The 18,124-nt window shown below is 48.2% G+C and overlaps 2 protein-coding genes across 6 annotated transcripts in view; one reads left to right on the top strand and one right to left on the bottom strand.

Moving 5' to 3' along the window:
- Positions 1 to 7,509, bottom strand: part of TBC1D2 (TBC1 domain family member 2) — a 49,252-nt gene extending 41,743 nt beyond the window's left edge. Inside the window, exon 1 of one of the 3 annotated variants that reach the window (XR_008445540.1) lies at positions 7,418 to 7,509. The gene's annotated coding sequence lies outside the window, so the exon portion shown is untranslated. The remainder of the gene's footprint in view (positions 1 to 7,417) is intronic. The other 2 variants (XM_054033212.1, XM_054033210.1) reach the window with 2 other exon arrangements.
- A 660-nt stretch (positions 7,510 to 8,169) lies between these two features.
- Positions 8,170 to 18,124, top strand: part of ELP1 (elongator acetyltransferase complex subunit 1) — a 105,587-nt gene continuing 95,632 nt past the window's right edge. Inside the window, exons 1-3 of one of the 3 annotated variants that reach the window (XM_054033208.1) lie at positions 8,170 to 8,258; positions 9,207 to 9,375; positions 17,432 to 17,584. In XM_054033208.1, coding sequence (XP_053889183.1) covers positions 9,226 to 9,375; positions 17,432 to 17,584 — 303 coding nt within the window. In that variant the 5' untranslated portion in view covers positions 8,170 to 8,258; positions 9,207 to 9,225. Of the gene's footprint in view, positions 8,259 to 9,013; positions 9,076 to 9,193; positions 9,376 to 17,431; positions 17,585 to 18,124 lie in introns of those variants that run through there. The other 2 variants (XM_054033209.1, XM_054033207.1) reach the window with 2 other exon arrangements.

Raw genomic sequence — 18,124 nt, 5'->3', positions numbered from 1 at the left:
ACAGTGGACGAGAAGCTGGATATGATTCAACAGTGTGCTCTTGTTGCCAAGAAGGCTAATGGCATTTTGGGCTGTATAAGGAGGGGCATTGCCAGCAGATTGAGGAACGTGATCGTTCCCCTTTATTCAACATTGGTGAGGCCTCATCTGGAATACTGTGTCCAGTTTTGGGCCCCACACTACAAGAAGGATGTGGAAAAATTGGAAAGAGTCTAGTGGAAGGCAACAAAAATGATTAGGGGTCTGAAGCACATGACTTATGAGGAGAAGCTGAGGGAACTGGGATTGTTTAGTCTCCAGAAGAGAAAAATGAGGGGGGATTTGATAGCAGCCTTCAACTACCTGAAGGGGGGTTCCAAAGAGGATGGAGCTCGGCTGTTCTCAGTGGTGGCAGATGACAGAACAAGGAGCAATGGTCTCAAGTTGCAGTGGGGGAGGTCCAGGTTGGATATTAGGAAACACTATTTCACTAGGAGGGTGGTGAAGCACTGGATACCTAGGGAGGTGGTGGAGTCTCCTTCCTTGGAGGTTTTTAAGGCCCGGCTTGACAAAGCCCTGGCTGGGATGATTTAGTTGGGAATTGGTCCTGCTTTGAGCAGGGGGTTGGACTAGATGACCTCTTGAGGTCCCTTCCAACCCTGATATTCTATGATTCTATGATTAGGGGTGTGACACTGGTAGGCCAGATGGCAGCTGCCGCCCAGGCTGCAGGCATTAGCTAAGGCAGTAACACACTTATAGCTGGAAACCCCAGATCAGTTCATCAGAATGTTAGTTTTGCTCAGAAAAGGTATTAGTCTCATAAGAATGCAATTAGCGTTTAGACTCTATGAAATGCTTGTAAATTGTTGCATGCATTAATCTCATTTACAATGTCTGTATTCCATGCTATAAGGAAATATGTAAGTTTTACTTTATAACTTTGAAAATGTTTGCTCTGAATTTGTAAGCTCAGGCATGGAAACCATCTCCCTGCCCATCCAGAAGGATTATCAAAATCAGATGTGCCATCAAGGAACATCACAATGCAAAGGATTGGTTACGGGTCCTATCCCATCTGGACAATGCTACATGCAAGGAAGCTCATCCTGTGTGCTTGGAGGCTGAATGAAGGAAATAAAACAAAGCTACAGGACAGTGTGACACTGCACCCCATATTCTTCACAGTGATATTATTATTAAATGGTTAAGATCTAATCATAATGTATTTTATGCAAGATAAGTCATGTGAGGGTTCATTGGAAAGGTTATGATTTACTGAATATGATTATCCTATTTGTATGCATGTATCATTTTTGTATCTGGAGTTAGGAAGATTGACTATATATCTCTATTACAAATGTGTTTACACCTGGGGAATGCCCACTAGGCAAAAGGCACTCAGTCTAAGTGGCTGGCTGGGAAGGGCCCATTCAGGTTGAAGAGCCATTGGGGAAAACAATAGGCCTTAGAAGAAGCTTATTTCCCCCCTTGGGGCCTTCCTGAGGACGCTGCAGACAGCCTCTGATTCATGGCTGCTGTGACACTTCAGGGACATGTGACTAGGTCATCTGGTGCTGGACTCCATCTTGGGATACCAGTGTTTTTCCACTGACCGGGTGGGAACCGAGCTTTGAAACAAAGGGTTCCAGCCATATGCAAAAGCTATTTAAGGTAGGGGAGTGACATCATCGTGGTTCTTCTCTCACTCCCCGCCCAAAGAGACTCCTGAAAACACCTGAGGAACAAAGATTGAACTGGAGGAAGTGCTGGACCCATGCTAGAGGGATTTTTAGCCTGTCCCTTAAGAATCTGCAGCCTGCTTGCATCATCATTTAGGGTGAGAATGCTATTCATACCTGATCTATGTAGTATATTAAGCTTAGTTGGCGGTTTTGTTTATTTGCTAGGTAATCTGCTTTGATCTGTTTGCTATCCCTTATAATCACTTAAAATCTATCTTTTGTAGTTAATAAACTTGTTTTTGCTTTGTCTAAAACCAGTGTGTGGGAGTTTTAACTCGGGGCAGAAAGCCATTGTATATTCTTCTCCACACTGACGGGATGAATTTCATGAGCTTACGCTGTACCGTTCCCTGTGCAGCGCAAAATGGTATAATGTTGGGTTTACACTCCAGAGGGGAGTGTGTGCCTGAGTAGCTGGGAAGTTCCTCAGCTGGAGCCTTCCCATGCAGAGCCGATTACAGTGTCTGCATGTAACTGCAGCTGGGTGTGTCCCTACCTGTATGTGTGCTGGTGAAAGTGCAGGCTGGACGCAGCAGGTCAGTGTAAAGGGAGCCCAGGCTGGTGGGTCAGGGAGGCTCAGTGGTACCCCACTTCCAGGTGGCACCCCGGGGGGGAACCCATCAGAGACAGTTTTCCATCATTTTGACTGTTTGAACTCTGAAGTGCCAGAGACTCTAAACTGAAGCCAGAGATCCCCAGGGACTGCGTTCTGGGTCTGCCTGCACAGAGTTTGAATTGACAGATCACCACAACTCTATCACTCTTAGGATTTAGATGGTAACTTGTTTGTGTGTATGTGTTTGCTTGCTTTAACCTGTAAACAGCTCTCATTTCTTTTTTCTAGTTAATAAACCTTTAGATAGTTTATTACACGATTGGCTACCAGGGTTGTCTTTGTTGTCAGATCTAGGCTACCACTTGATCTGGGGTAAGTGACTACTGGTCTCTTGGGACTGGAAGCAACCTGAATGTGGAGTGATTTTTGGTGTAAGTGACCATTTATCACTAAGTCCAGTTTGTGTAAGTAGCCAGATAGACTAAGGGGAATGTCTTTGATTCCACAGTAAGACTGTTATAGTGGTCCGGGAGTTCACATTTGTTATTGGCTTGGAGAAATCTAATGATAAAACACATCACCAGTTTGGGCTGTCTGCACGGTTTCTGACAGTCTGCCCTCAGGCAGGCACTCACAGTTGTGAGCCACTCCAGACACCGTGACAATGGTGTAGTCTTGGCAGGATTCACATGCTACAGGTCAATTGGGTTTATAGATCATAACACCAGTGCTGTTAAAAGTTTAATGTAATACTGAGAGTTTTTACAGATTAAAGATTAGTCACGAGTGACTCACAGTCATAGGAAGGGCTTCACAAAAAGACCTTGAAAAATTACATAGAAATATGGGAATAGCTCATAAAAAGAGAGCCTCAGATCAGGAACTGAGAGCTTTGCTCATAGACTTTGACCAAGGAGCAGGGCTTGAGCATTCCCTTACACGCCAAATGCCGGAGAGACCGCTGCAGCAGAACTGTTCGGCTGAAGCTCCTGGAAGCCCAGAAAGAACATGAACACCAGATGGTGGAACTCCGAGTCAGGGAGAAGAAAGAAACTAAGGAGGCTGAGGAGAGAGCCTACTAAAGATGCAAAGCCCCGCACTGAAATCAAGGAGGAAGATCATCAAAGACACCGAGAACAACCAGAAGATGAGGAAAGAGCATATCAAAAACAGATGGAAGCTCACACACTGCATCTCAAAGTCCTGCAGCAACAAAAGCAGTAGGCTCAATCTCTGAGTACATCCCCTCTCAACAACAGGAAGTGGGAGAAAGCCTGCCCAATTTACTCAGAGACTGACTGCATTGAGGAGTTCCTGTCGACCTTTGAGAGACTGTGTGGGATACATAAGAATTCAGAGACTAAGTGGAAGCCTATCCTCTTAACCAGATTAACTGGGAAAGCAAGACAAGTTTTTAATTAAATGAAGGAGGGTGATGCTATGGTGTACAAGAGATTTAAAGAAAATGTATTGAAAGAGTTTAAGATCACTCCTCAGTCCAATCGATTGAAGTAAAGAAATCTTAAAATGTTTGACAATATCATCCACGTGGAATAGGTGTGTAAGATGTGTAATTATATGAAAAAATGGGTAGTAGAGGCAGGGGCTGAAGGTAGCTATGACAAATGGTTTCATTTGATGGCACAAGAGCAATCATTTTGTGGACAGTCACTGATGAGGTACAAGCAGCCATCTCTGAGAAAAACCTTCCACAGTTTGGAGGCAGCAGAAATTGCTGATGAATATATTGAGCCAAGTGCTCATGGGGGGTGCAAACCCCAAAGAAAGGGAAATCCTTTTGTTCCCCAGGTTAAAAGAGGGGAGGGGTCTAGGAATAAACCTAACCCAAACTTGGTTAAAAAGCCTCAAGGGATCCCAGAGTTTAAAACCTCTTACCCTAAGGGAAAGCAGACAATCTGTCATCACTGTGGGGCTCCTGGCCATATAAAATGAAATTGTCCAAAACGTAAGGTCATGCCACAATTGGCACCCACCACCCTAACCATGAGTGCCAATACGACCAACTTGATCCCAGAAAAAGTTGCAAAAGAGGAGAATGGCCTCAAACTATATTAGGACTGAGTCTTGGAAAGGTAGTAAAGAATGTATTAATATTTTAGCATTGGCTGAATTTTCTGCGACTGTGCCCCTGGCTAAGTTCACTCGGAGTGGAAGGATTCAAGGGTGACAGTGTAGGCATCAGAAATTTACTGCCCGCAGATATTTTAATAAGTAATAACATTTTAGCCATGTCTAATCTTATACCCCAGTCTCAAAGAAAGTATGGATCTGATTCACCTGCTTTGTCTGTGGTCAGCAGGGAAGGCTGCGAAGGGAAGGGAAATGCCCTCTGTTGCCTTCTCAAGAGGATTTGAAAATGTTTCTGTTGTGCCAGAGTTTGCTCTGGGCTTAAGTGAAACTGAAAAGGAGTTTGTGACTTCCCAGCAAGCAGACCCATCTCTGAACAAGAGAGGGTTACAGCTCAGAATGATGCCTCGGTTGGAGAAGGAAAAGGTGGGCACTCGCAGTTGTGAGCCACTCTAGACAGCATGACAAGGGGCTGTTACTCGTTTGTATTGTTTTATTTACTCTATTTATATTATATTCTTAAATTATGCAATAGTTAACTGCAGAAAGGTTTTATTGCCCAAGGACCTGGACCAGGCCTGTTCCTGCCCCCACTGAAGTCAGTTTCTGTTCTGCAAATTTATAAATTTGATGTCAAGGAGAGGAGAACCAGCCCCACAGTGACAAGACAATTGGAAACAAATCCTCAGAGACAGAGAAGAAACTGCTTTGGGACAAGTGGTTTGAGCATTGGCCTGCTAAACCCAGGGTTGTGAGTTCAATCCTTGAGGGGGCCACTTGGGGATCTGGGGCAAAATCAGTACTTGGTCCTGCTAAGGAAGGCAGGGGGCTGGACTCGATGACCTTTCAAGGTCCCTTCCAGTTCTAGGAGATGGGATATCTCCATTAATTTATTTATTTATTTATCTTGTTGAATGGCTGCTAGCCATGGGGCTTCTCTAGCTGTGAGCAATCAAGAGCACACTGCTCAAAGACAATAGTTTTGCCATGGATCTTTAACCTGGGAGTTGCTAATATAAGTTTTAAGTCTGATTCAGAAAGAAAAACTGAAGGAAGGCCAGGAAGACACACACCTCACCCTGATTGTTTGGGCAGGGCAGACACACACCTCGCCCCAACTGTATTTTATACCAAACTCATACCAAACAGGAGGAAATTCCTGTTACACTGACACCAGATCACCCTCACATTGGAAGTTACCTCAGAAGCTGCAGGAGAGCCAAGGGACTTAGAGCCTAATTATATTTCTATGTAAAATGCAGGAAAAGTTAGATGTGGCAAGTGGAGAATGCTGGATTAGGGCAGGGACCAATGCGGCTGTACCCACTACCTTAACCTTGCCTGTCTCAGAGAGGGAACTCCTCCTGCCTTGGCCAAACACCCAACATACACAGGTATTTAACATGTGGACTTGGAACACTGACAACACACTGCAAGGCCTGCTGAATAGTGACCGAAAAAATCAAACCCAGCCTGCAATCATCAGGGTGCACCATTCAGCCCATCCATTGCCAGGGATAAACAACTGGAGGCTGAGAAAACTAGAAATCCTCCTGGCTGCAGGAGACAAGTCTGCCTCTCACTGAGGGGCTGGAGGGAATTTACCTCCCCTTGGACTGGCTATTCCACAACTGTCCACTATGGGGTCTCTGGCATCTTCCTTGAAGCAGACGGCGCTGGCCACTGCCAGGCTCTATCTACACTACACACCACATTCAGCAGCATGTTACGTACGTGTAGCGATACGTTGCAGTGAAAAGCGGGCTGCGTCCACACTACAGAGCCTAGCTTCACATGTCAGTGCAAGGCTCTGGTGGGGGAGAGACAATGGGGAAAAACTTCAGCAGCTCCCCACTGTCGGAGCCTTTTCCCACTGTCTCCCCGCTGCCAGAGCCTCTCCCTGTGGCAGGGTAGGGCTCCCCATGGCCAGAGCCCTTTCCAGCTGCAGGAAAGGCATGGGCAGTAGGACACTGCACTGCTAGAAATAGCAGTGTAGCTAGGGAGGCATGGGTTGGGCAAGTAGAGAGCGTGCAGGGTATGTACTTGGGGGCATACCCACATCCTTCTGGCATCTTTGCTTGCCTAAGCCATGCCTCACCAGCTACACTGCTACTTATACCTGTGCTCTGGGGTACGTGTGTATGTATGTGACAAGCCACCAAAGCAGCGGGTACTGTCAACATAGCTCCAGAGGCAGGGATCTGGGCTGAGTAGACCTGAGCTGACCAGGGGCAGTTCCAGGGTCCTGTGAGTGACAGATGAGAAGCTACATTGACAGTGGGGAAGGGGTCACACCCAGTGGGGAACAGAGCATGCAGGGGTCAGCAGCAGCTCCTGGATGGCATCAAACTGACTCAGGACAAGTGTCGGGCAAGGCTGTACCCCGCCTCGGCTCGAGGACCCACAGTGGTAGCTGGGAAAGCCTCCATGGAGTTGTGCCAGTTGCAGAGATCAACTCTGGCTGTGGGGCACATCGGCCAGAGGAGGTCCAGGCCTGCTGCCGCCTTTGCCCCCTGGGGCGGTGTGTGTGTGGGGTAGTAACCCCAGGACACTCGCTGCCCCATGTGCCGGAGACACTGTCCGCACTGCCGGGGTGGGGGTAACCCCAGGACACCGCTGCTGTCCCCTGTGCCCCGTGTGCCGGAGGCACCGCACTGCTGGGGTGGGGGTAACCCCAGGACACCGCTGCTGTCCCCTGTGCCCCGTGTGCCGCAGGCACCGCACTGCCGGGGTGGGGGTAACCCCAGGACACCGCTGCTGTCCCCTGTGCCCCGTGTGCCGGAGGCACCGCACTGCCGGGGTGGGGGGTAACCCCAGGACACCGCTGCTGTCCCCTGTGCCCCGTGTGCCGCAGGCACCGCACTGCCGGGGTGGGGGTAACCCCAGGACACTCGCTGCCGCCCCCACGACGAGCCTCCTGCCAGGTTCACTGCGCGGCCCCGCAGGGTTGCCGGGAGCCCAGGGCGGGGCCCAGCCGCTCCCGCCGGGGTGCGCACGCTCTGGGTGGGGCCCTGCTCCCCCTGTCCGCCCGGGCCCGCGCTGCCCTTACCCGGCTCGCAGCGCCCGGCCGGTCCGCTCGCCCGGTGCCCCCGCCGCTTCCTGCGCACGGGCGGTGCCAGGCGCGTCCCTCCGCTCGGGGAGTGGCGGGCGCGGCGGGGCTGACGGCACCGGCCGCTGGGCGGGGAGAGGCGGGGCGCGCAGTGCCAGGGCCCGGGAGTCCGCAGCGCCCCCGCCTGCCCGGCCGCAGGAGCCGGCCCCAGAGGCGGGCTGAGCGCCACGGTCTGCGGCGACTGCCCGCTGTGTCTGGGCCGGCCGGAGGGGGGCTCTGGCCAATGCTTTCAAACCCACCGGGCTAAAGCCCCGAGCCCCGGCGAGCCCCGGCGCTGACCGCCGTGCGCCCCACGGGGCAGAAGCCCTGGCGAGCCCCGCGAGGCCGGAGGTGCGAGCCCCGCTGCCCGGGGGCTGAGCTCGGGAGCCCAGGGCGGCTCTGCGGGCACAACTCCGCGTCCAGCGGGACGTTCGCCGGCCTCGCTGCGGGGGAGAAACGCGCCACGGCGCTGCTGGCTACAGCCCGGGCTCGGACCCGGCCACACGCAGGATCCGGGGCCTGCGTTACACCGCGAGCCGCCGCCGCTCCCCTGCGCAGGTTCGCTGAGAGCCCGGCCCCGGCTGCTGTAGCGAGTCCGGTCCCGGGGCTACCACGTGACAGTGGAACTGAGCCGATACAGCGACTCAGGAAAAGCGAAACGCGCCTGAGCATGCGCCCCGCCGCTGCCCTGCCTGGGCGTCAGGTCTCTACTGCGCATGCTCCTCCCGGGACTGCTGGTCGCGTGCTGCTAGCGGTTTCAATATGGCAGCGCCCGTCTCCTGAGTCGTGGTGCACGCGCGCGGTGAGGAGCGCCCCGGGCCCGGGTGCGGAGGGGGGGCGCGCGCGTCCCCGTGGCCTGTCTTCGCTCTGCTGCGGCAGCTCCTGGCCCTGTTCGGGGGTGCGGGCCGGGCCGGGCCGCGCTGTGTCTGTCTGGGCGGGACGTGCAGCCTGCGCCGCTGCGGGGCCCCGGCCTCTCGCCGCTTGTTTCCAGGCAGAGTTTTAACCTCCGCGGCGCCTGCAAACCTGGGGGGGGGGGGCTGATAAACCTCCCCGGAGAGCCCCAGCTGCGCTGCGCTGCCGCCCTGTCTCCCCCGCCGCCCCCCGTCCCGCCCGCGGGCCTGGCCTGACAGTGACCACACCGCCCCCAGCGGGGCTGTCTCGCCCGCACGCTCCAGCAAACCAGCCGCTCTGGCGGGCGAGCGGAGCATCGTAATCCCGGGCGCGCTCGCGCCTCACGGAGACTCCTGCTGCCCTGCTTGGGTCGGCCGGGCTCGGCGCTATCGTCGTGACCACGAGTTACCCGCTGGAGACAGAGAGAATAAATAAAACTCCGGCTCCTGGTTGTAATCTTCCCTTTTCAGCTCCCCGGTGTGCCCTTTTGTCAGCAGCAGTGGCTGCCTTGTCTTCTTTAGCCCATTGATTATCGTGTGTGCTGTCATCAGTTGCTATCTCCTAGAGCTGGAAGGGACCTTGAAAGGTCATCGAGTCCAGGGACCAAATACTGATTTTGCCCCAGATCCCTAAGTGGTCCCCTCAAGGATTGAGCTCACAACCCTGGGTTTAGCAGGCCAATGCTCAAACCACTGAGCTATCCCTCCCCTGCTCACCTTCTCTCTAAAGTAAGTAGTCGCCATCCTGCCTTGGACTCTTTTTCCTCTGAAGGCAATCACATAAATCCTTTCTCAGGCTCAGTTTACAGCTCTCTCTATGCCTTTGTTTAACAGCTCTTTGGGGGATTGTATTTCTCCAGTTCCTGTGTTGCTGATACAATGAGAAATTTGAAGTTACTGCACACTCGAGAGCATGGGTCTGTCCAGGTTTTGGGGAGTCCTCAGTGTTTCTGCCTCCGTGCAGACCAAGGGACACTGCTCATTGGCTCAGAATATGGGATCCTGGAGCTCGACCCAGCCATTCAAGGGGTGAGTTACTGGTGGAAGTTCCAAAGCTTTGTTTAGGGCTGTTTTCCTGATGCTAATTGTGGGTTCATACTTGCAGGATGGTAAATGTTTTCATGCCCATTGACTTTACTGGTTATTCTGAGTGTTACTGGATTGGACCTGGTGACAATACTTTGTGATCAGACACATGCACACACATGCGCAGTAGGTTGGCTATGCATAGTTGGAAATGCGTTCTGCTGCCAATAGTCTTGTTGTGTTGCAGCTGCAGTGTCTCATGTTCCATCCACCTATAAAGCGCAAATCATCTCTTTGGATTGTAAATTCCTTAGTTTCAGTCCTTGTCCCCACCGGGTTCTATACAGCAGTGAGCACACTAGGCCTTCACATGGACTTCGTTTAGTGCCGACATTATGTCTGCAGCACGGTAGGGTACACCTGCAAAAGTCTCTGCTCTGAAGAAAGCTTGCAGTCTAGAAGGCAGACAAATCTACACTTTCATTATTATGCATATGTCCTGGTAAAGTGACATGGCCTGTCCAATTCAGTTCTTTGTGCCACTGCATTCTGAAGGTGCTAAAACAGGAAAGTCGAACTCTCACTGAATTCATAAAAGAGGCCTTTAGATTGGTGCCTGGTGAAGTTCCCTTCTTCTGTACAGGAATGATAGGAGTCAACCGAGCTGAATAGACACCAATACAAAAAATGTTATGAGCCATTATTTTTGACTGTTTAGTTGAGGTTCATAAGCAAAGAACTGTCATAGACATGAGCTTATCCATGAGTGATCTCCTCTGTAGGCCTGTTCCTGCAGCGTGCGGGAGCTCCTCAAAACCTCCACTCTAAGCCTGCACAGCTTAGTTGCTCTTCAGAAGGCTGGATCTTCATTAAAAAGGGGCTATACTAAGAGTCTGTAAACAGAGGCCCAGAGAGACCAAGTACCTTGCCCACAGACACAGTGAGTTGGTGCAAGAGCCGAGGTCAGACCCAGAACTCTGACTGTAACCATTAGACACATTGTCTTGTAACCAGTGCATCAAGTTCTCTTGGCTTTTAAAGCACTTTGATGCCTAGGGGGTAAAGCATCTGAGGTGTGTTATCAGGTTCGGTCAGGCTTTGTTTGGATGCTGCTTCGTTCTCGTTGTCATGGAGTGTGGGGGAACTCAGGGCCCCGCACCCCCGGCTTCCTGCGATTCACCATGACTCTCAGCCAGCCAGTAAAGCAGAAGGTTTATTTGGATGACAGGAATACAGTCCAAGACAGGTCTTGCAGGCACAGACAACAGGACCCCCCTCAGTTAGGTCCATCTTGGGGTCCCAGGGCATCCCAGCCCCCCTTGGGAGGTCAGAGCCATCTCTGCCCCCCAGCCAGCTTCCAACCCTCTGCCTTCAGCGACCCCTCCCACAGCCTTTGTTCAGTTTCCCGGGCCAAGGTGTCACCTGGCTTCCAACCCCTTCCTGGGTTCTCATGTTACACGCTCAGGTATTCTCCTTCGGGCAGTCTCCCATCCCCCAATGCAGACTATCCTAGCCACACTCCCCTGTCAGCATTCACAGACCACAGTAAGAACAGTCCCAGTTCGTCACAGATGCCTAGGGGGTAAAGCATCTGAGGTGTGTTATCAGGTTCGGTCAGGCTTTGTTTGGATGCTGCTTCGTTCTCGACCCCTGTTTCCGACACTTCTGCTCAGCTTCTTGGCTCTGCCACAGGCAGATATGCCTTCCCTGTCCCATTTTTTCATAGTTCTCAAGGACAGGAGGAGCCTTAATTATATAGACAAATTAGAGGATTGGGCCAAAAGAAACCTGATGAGGTTCAACAAGGACAAGTGCAGAGTCCTGCACTTAGGACGGACGAATCCCATTCACTGTTACAGACTAGGGACCAAATGGCTAGGTAGCAGTTCTGCAGAAAAGGACCTAGGGATTACAGTGGACGAGAAGCTGGATATGAGTCGACAGTGTTCCCTTGTTACCAAGAAGGCTAACGGCATTTTGGGCTGTATAAGTAGGGGCATTGCCAGCAGATTGAGGGACACGATCATTCCCCTCTATTTGACATTGGTGAGGCCTCATATGGAATACTGTGTCCAGTTTTGGGCCCCACCCTACAAGAAGGATGTGGAAAAATTGGAAAGAGTCCAGCGGAGGGCAACAAAAATGATTAGGGGGCTGGAACACATGACTTATGAGGAGAAGCTGAGGGAACTGGGATTGTTTAGTCTGCAGAAGAGAAGAATGAGGGGGGATTTAATAGCAGCCTTCAACTACCTGAAAGGGGGTTCCAAAGAGGATGGATCTACACTGTTCTCAGGGGTACCAGATGACAAAACAAGGAGTAATGCTCTCAAGTTGCAGTGGGGGATGTTTAGGTTGGATATTAGGAAAAACTTTTTCACTAGGAGGGTGGTGAAGCACTGGAATGGGTTACCTAGGGAGGTGGTGGAATCTCCTTCCTTAGAGGTTTTTAAGGCCCGGCTTGACAAAGCGCTGGCTGGGATGATTTAGTTGGGGATTGGTCCTGCTTTGAGCAGGGGGTTGGACTAGATGACCTCCTGAGGTCCCTTCCAACCCTGATACTCTATGATAAAGGGACATAGCTGAGTACTTAAATTCTGACATTGAATCTAGTTTGGAGCCATTTCATTATGGACGTGTGATGGAGTGAACTTGCCCTGCACTGGACAAGGAGGTGTTAATCGTGACTCTGGGCAGAGGAAGCCACGCCCCCTTCACTCCTGCTGTGCATTCTCCAACTGGAGCATCAATATAAAAAGGAGCAGCCTGTGACGGGTTGGATCACAGAAACCCCCTTGGGAGCTGCCACCAGATGTGCAAAGACTACCCCTGCTTCTGTTTTCCCTGCCAGCTCAGGACTCCAGCACCCTGTCTTGCTGAGCTGGACACTCCCGTCTGGCTCCAGACACAGATCCAGGGTCTGAATCACTTGTCCCAAAGCTGCAAGTTTCCTGAAAACAGCTCACAGTAGTGTGCTTGTCTTTAGCACTCAGATGCCCAACTCCCAATGGGGTCTAACCCAAATAAATCCGTTTTACCCTGCATAAAGCTTATGCAGGGCAAACTCATAAATTGTTCGCCCTCTATAACACTGATAGAGAGAGATGCACAGTTGTTTGCTCCCCCAGGTATTAATACATACTCTGAGTGAATTACTAAATAGAAATGATTTTATTAAATACAGACAGTAGGATTTAAGTGGTTCAAAGTAGTAACAGACAGAACAAAGTAAGTCACCAAGCAAAATAAAATAAAATGCGCAAATCTATGCCTAATCAAACTGAATACAGATAATCTCACCCTCAGAGATGCTTCAGTAAGTTTTTTCTCAGACTGGACACCTTCCAGGCCTGGGCACAATTCTTTCCCCTGGTACAGCTCTTGTTCCAGCTCAGGTGGTAGCTAGGGGATTCTTCATGATGGCTCCTCTCTCTCTCTGTTCTCTTCCCCCCTTTATATATCTTTTGCATAAGGCGGGAACTCTTTGTCCCTCTGGGTTTCCACCCCCCCTCACTGGAAAAGCACCAGGTTAAAGATGGATTCCAGTTCAGGTGACATGATCACATGTCACTGCAAGACTTCATTACTCACTTGCCAGCACACACATATACAGGGAGACTCACAGGTAAATACAGCCATCTGCAGACAATGGGAGTCATCAAGATTCCAAACCATCATTAATGGTCCACACTTTACACAATTACAATAGGCCCTCAGAGTTACATTTTATATTTCTAGTTTTAGATACAAGAGTGGTACATTTATACAAATCAGATGATCATACTCAGTAGATTATAAGCTTTGTAATGATACCTTACAAGAGACCTTTTGCATGAAGCATATCCCAGTTACGTTACATTCACTTATTACCGTATTTTCTCTAAAACTATCTCAGTTACATTATATTGACTTATTATCAAGTTTTTATAAAACCATATAGACTGCACAACGTCACACAGCCCTGCTCAGTCAGGGTGGACCACAGAGGAGAGAGGATGCACGTTGCAGGCTCCTGCCCGGGAGCCCCAGATTGTGGAAGACACAATCATGCCGAGACACGGGCAGATACTTGGCTACCTGCAGACGCCTGAGAGATGTTGGACCCGTTGGGAGCTTCACGGGCCAAAGACCCCGGACACCCATGGACCAAGTCACTGGAAGACTGAGTCAGAAGCAGCCCGGAGAGATTAGCTGTTGATCCGGTTGTAGAACTAAGCAATAAGTCAGTGTGTTTTGGTCGGATCCCCGCTGACCCAGTGACGAATACCCTTGCCGCTGACAAGGCCCTGAGCTGGGACCTGGTGGACTAGGGCGGGCCTGGGTCCCCCTACCATCAGCCACCATCTCCAGCCATCAGGCCACACTACCTGGCTAACGAGGACAGCCATATTACCGCTGGCCACTAGGCCACACAGCCTGGCTAAGGAGGACAGCCATATTGACTCTGGTCTCTGGCCCATGCAGCCCTGTGAGGAAGGGCAGTTATATTGACTCTGGCCACTAGGCCACACAGTCTTCGAGGGAGGGCCACCATATTGATTCTGGTCACTAGGCTAAGGGTGGGCAGGTGGACTCAATTATGGGGCTATAACGCCCGTTTCCCTGCCTCAAAGGAGAACAGGTGTGCTTGCCCCACAACGGGGGCAGATGATCTCAGGTATTTAATGTTGTCATTTCAACCCTCAAACTTCCTTTTAAGCATGGTGGATTTGATTTAAATCACTAGTCAGGAAGACTCAATTTAATCATGGATTTCTACATAAAAGTACATTCTTGTTGGTTGTTATAAACTTAATACATATTCTTTGCAACTCAAATGTAGGTTTCATTTTTAGAAGGTACACACTATACATTTTTAAACAGTGATTTATTTTTAAAACTTTTCAATTAGTTTTACAGCTATATCAGAAAATGAATGATTGTTTGGTTATTTTATTTACCAAAGGTAATTGAAGCAGATAGTTCACCTCCCAATGACTTCATAAATATCTCCAATTCAGCAGGTTAATCATTAATATTTGGAGGGTTTTCTTGTCATGCCGTATTAGGAGAACATTGCCAGACAGACATTAAAAATTTTTTATTTAACTAAAACAACTACTTTACATATTCTGGATTTTTTTTTCTTCAACTGCAAACATAATATTTTAACAAAACAAGCATATGAATTTTTGAATTCAGGTTTGTTTTTGTTTAAAAAAAAATGTAATCATTACCTCTTTTTGTAATCAGCTTTTGTCACAAATGTATCTATGGTTGTTTCTGGATGATGGAGATTTTTTTTTTTCTTGTTGCTATACTATGGTTATGTGACATACATGATGTGACTGAAACACTATCATTGGCAGATAACTCTGAAACTCTAGAAAATGATGGTGACCTTGAAGGTGGATAGTCTTCAGAATCCTGTATGTTGAGGATGGATTCTCCTAAACAAAATAAGTCAATGCAGTTATTTAATTATTACCACCATACTGCTCATTTAGTATTGCTCATTGCATTCACTGACACTCAGCACTACTTTAAAGATGAAATTGTAAAAATAAGATCTGCCTATTTCAGCTACTTATTTTTTATCACAACTGCATCTGAAATGATAGAACCGTAGAGTAACAACTATATTTTTTGCTCAAACATGAGAATTCAAGAATAGTCCAGAAGGAAGACAGGCAGTCGTTAAGAAAGAAGCGTGGAATAAAAAAGTTTACCAGCCTCAAGACCCTGCATATTCAGACATGTTCCTTTCATCATCTTCAACGCAGCTTCCTCCTGAGAAGGAACACTTCTCACGATGTTGTTTCATTCGGGAAACCAGGCCTTGCATTTCTTTGTTGCACTGTTTGCATTTTGCACACATGCCTGTCTTACCCACAGGTAGAGGAACTTCATTAAAATATTCCCACACTGGGTCTCTTTTACGGCCTGCTGCCATTATAGGTTTTCCCTTCTAGTGAGAGAATGGTATGGTAGATCTCAAATCAATGAAGGCTACACTCAAAATGATCTCAAGACTTCTGGAATATGCTGCTCAAACAGTTTTACTTTTGTTTCTACTGCCTGTCCCTTGCTTCTCACAGACTTCTTCTCCTTATCCAGATCTATTCCGCCCCAACAATCTTTTATTCATTGAACTTTTTGAAACTTTGCACTTTTAGAGAGAGGTAAGGGATTGACTCTGTGTACACAAATTTGCAGAGGGACAGTAGGGTTGAGGTCTGTTATATCTCACCTCTATATATTATTTATTTAAAAGCATTTTTGTCGTTAACAAGCATGTTATCTCTGGAGACCCAAATCCACAGTTTGAGAACTGCAAAACTAAGCATCTCTGATGGTATATTCTAGACTGAGCACTGAGTCCCATTGGGTAGATAGAAAGATTAACCTAAATAATCTAAGCTCCTGGAACCTCATAAGATTGGGTCCCTAATCCATGAACGATTGGAACTTATTTACAAAACTTTTCTTAAACATTACATGAATATATTGTCTTATACTATAGAATTTATAATCCCCATTCCATGATGAGTTATATTATATCTTTAGATAGATTTTTTTTTTCCTCCAAAAGCATTTTATCAAAAAAATCTGATTTAAAAAAAAAATTGATTTTTATCCACCCTGCTTTTAAGATCAGGGTTACAATTTCTTTCCTGCTGTAACTGCATTGTCGTGGGTGGTTTTACCCAGGGATGTATTTGGCCAATGTTTTGCAAAACTTGTACAAGCAGTGTTGAGTGCTCTTCCTTCTAGCTACAGCAGCTGTGAACTCATAGGTAGGGTTTGAAAAAGGTACAGAAGTTGCCTTGCAGATGAAGATGTAACCTGAATATGGTGTAAATTTCAGTTCCACTCAGAACACAAGGGAAGAGAAGTTTTCCTGTTTTCCTTACCAGCCCTCGCTTTGTGGCGGTGCTTCCTCTGGGTGGGTCTGGGCCCAGTTGTCTCTGGAATCTGTTAGTACTGCACAGATTTCTCTGGGAGACGTGCTGCAGAGCAGCATGAGGCACTTCTCTCCCTTGCTGAGTGCACTCTGTCTGCAGCACTCCCAGGCTGCAGCTTTTCAACAGGTGACTAAATTACTCTGACAGCTCGATCCCTCCCATTTTGCGTAAGAGTATGCTGTGCTACTGCCCTGCAGCTAGCTTGCTCCCCTGTACTCTATTCTGTAACTGTGTGGATGGAAGAGTTCTCTTAGTTTCCTGGTGTCACGTGATGAGGAAAGACACTTCTATAGACTCTCCATACTGATTCTAGTGACACCATCAACTTGAAATCTAGTGAATTACAAAAATTGAGTTAAGTCATTAAATATGCTCATCCTGCTCCCGACATGCACACACATACCACTAGCCAGTATGTATGGATTTACAATCACAGCTTTGGGTTTTATAATTGCTTTTCTCTCCTCAGTTGCTGTGTGAATGGCCCACACAGGTGGGGTGAAACTGATGTATTTGTAGAGTCAAACTGGCTCTAAAAAATGTGCTCTCCGGTGTACCTAGTAAAGAAGCTAAAGGAGAGGAGAGACCAATTTCCTCTAATCTTCTAGCTGTAGTATTCTGATGTGTAGTTTGTAAAACCAGCATGTGAAAACATTTCAGTCATGTGTATTTAAGGTAATGCTATCCCTCTACTGTCTATATGATCCTTCAGAAATATTGGAGCAAATTCAGCAGGAACTTGCACCTTCTTATAGTCCCTTTGAGGTGGGGGGGCATAGGGGCCATAAAATGATACTTAATAGGACACATTCTGTGCAGGAGCATTGCCATTTGTTGATTGATCTTTCACTTAAATAATCAGTTTGAAAAGCAATGAACTATTCCCATGTAGCTGAGAATAAAGCCAGGTATTTCCCTGTCTGATGTCTGAGTTGCCTGGCTCAGTGGTGGTGAGTTCCGTTAAATCTTACTGCTCCATGTGAGGTAATATTTGTGCTGTATTTCTTGGAGGTGTTGGGTGCCTAGAGTGTATAGATAGTTGCCCCCTCTGGATTCGTATAAATTAAACAAAGCAATATGTAGTCATTTTCTGATTGTCTGTTCTCTCTGTCTAGGTAACGAATGACATTTCCTTGACTGTGGATGGTTTTCTGCCAGAAGATGGAAGTGGCCACATTGTGGGCATTGAAGATCTGCCAGATCAGGAGTGTGTGTGTGTTGCTACGGCAGCTGGAGATGTTATACTGTGCAACCTCAGCACAAAGCAGGTAAGCTGGAAGGTAAAAGGAGAAGTCATAGCCTGCCTCCATTCTTACCCATGCAGCCTTACTGACTTCTCTGGGGTTTCTTGGGAGTAACTGAGGGCAGAATGTATATAACTTGGAAGTGTTGGTCATCTGCTTAATTGCTTGACAATGAAAAGTAATGAAGCATTGGGAACTATGCCCCCCACCAACCCACCCCAGTGCCTGCACCGGGAGTCCTACTGAAATCAGTTAATTTGTTAACCTCAGAGCAGAATATTATTTAAAAACAAAGCTGAATTATAAACCTAACATACTTATCAGATAGTGCAGAACATCTTCAGAGAAAACGAATGTATATTAGAATCATAGAATCATGTTTCTGATGTATCGATCTCATTTAAAGAATAGAAGCTTTACATTCCATGATTAAAGGTCATGAAGCATAACTGCCAGGCAACATTTCTGAGAAACCAGAACCGTTTAGCCCAGGGAATAGCACAGGGGACTGGGACTTGAGACTTGGTTTGGGGTGGGGTAAGAGTCCATGCTCTGCTATGGATT

The sequence above is a fragment of the Malaclemys terrapin genome, chromosome 6, assembly GCF_027887155.1.
Source record: "Malaclemys terrapin pileata isolate rMalTer1 chromosome 6, rMalTer1.hap1, whole genome shotgun sequence".
Lineage (NCBI taxonomy): Eukaryota > Metazoa > Chordata > Testudines > Emydidae > Malaclemys > Malaclemys terrapin.
The sequence above is the reverse complement of the archived record's forward strand: the minus strand, read 5'-3'. Positions and strand labels throughout refer to the sequence as shown.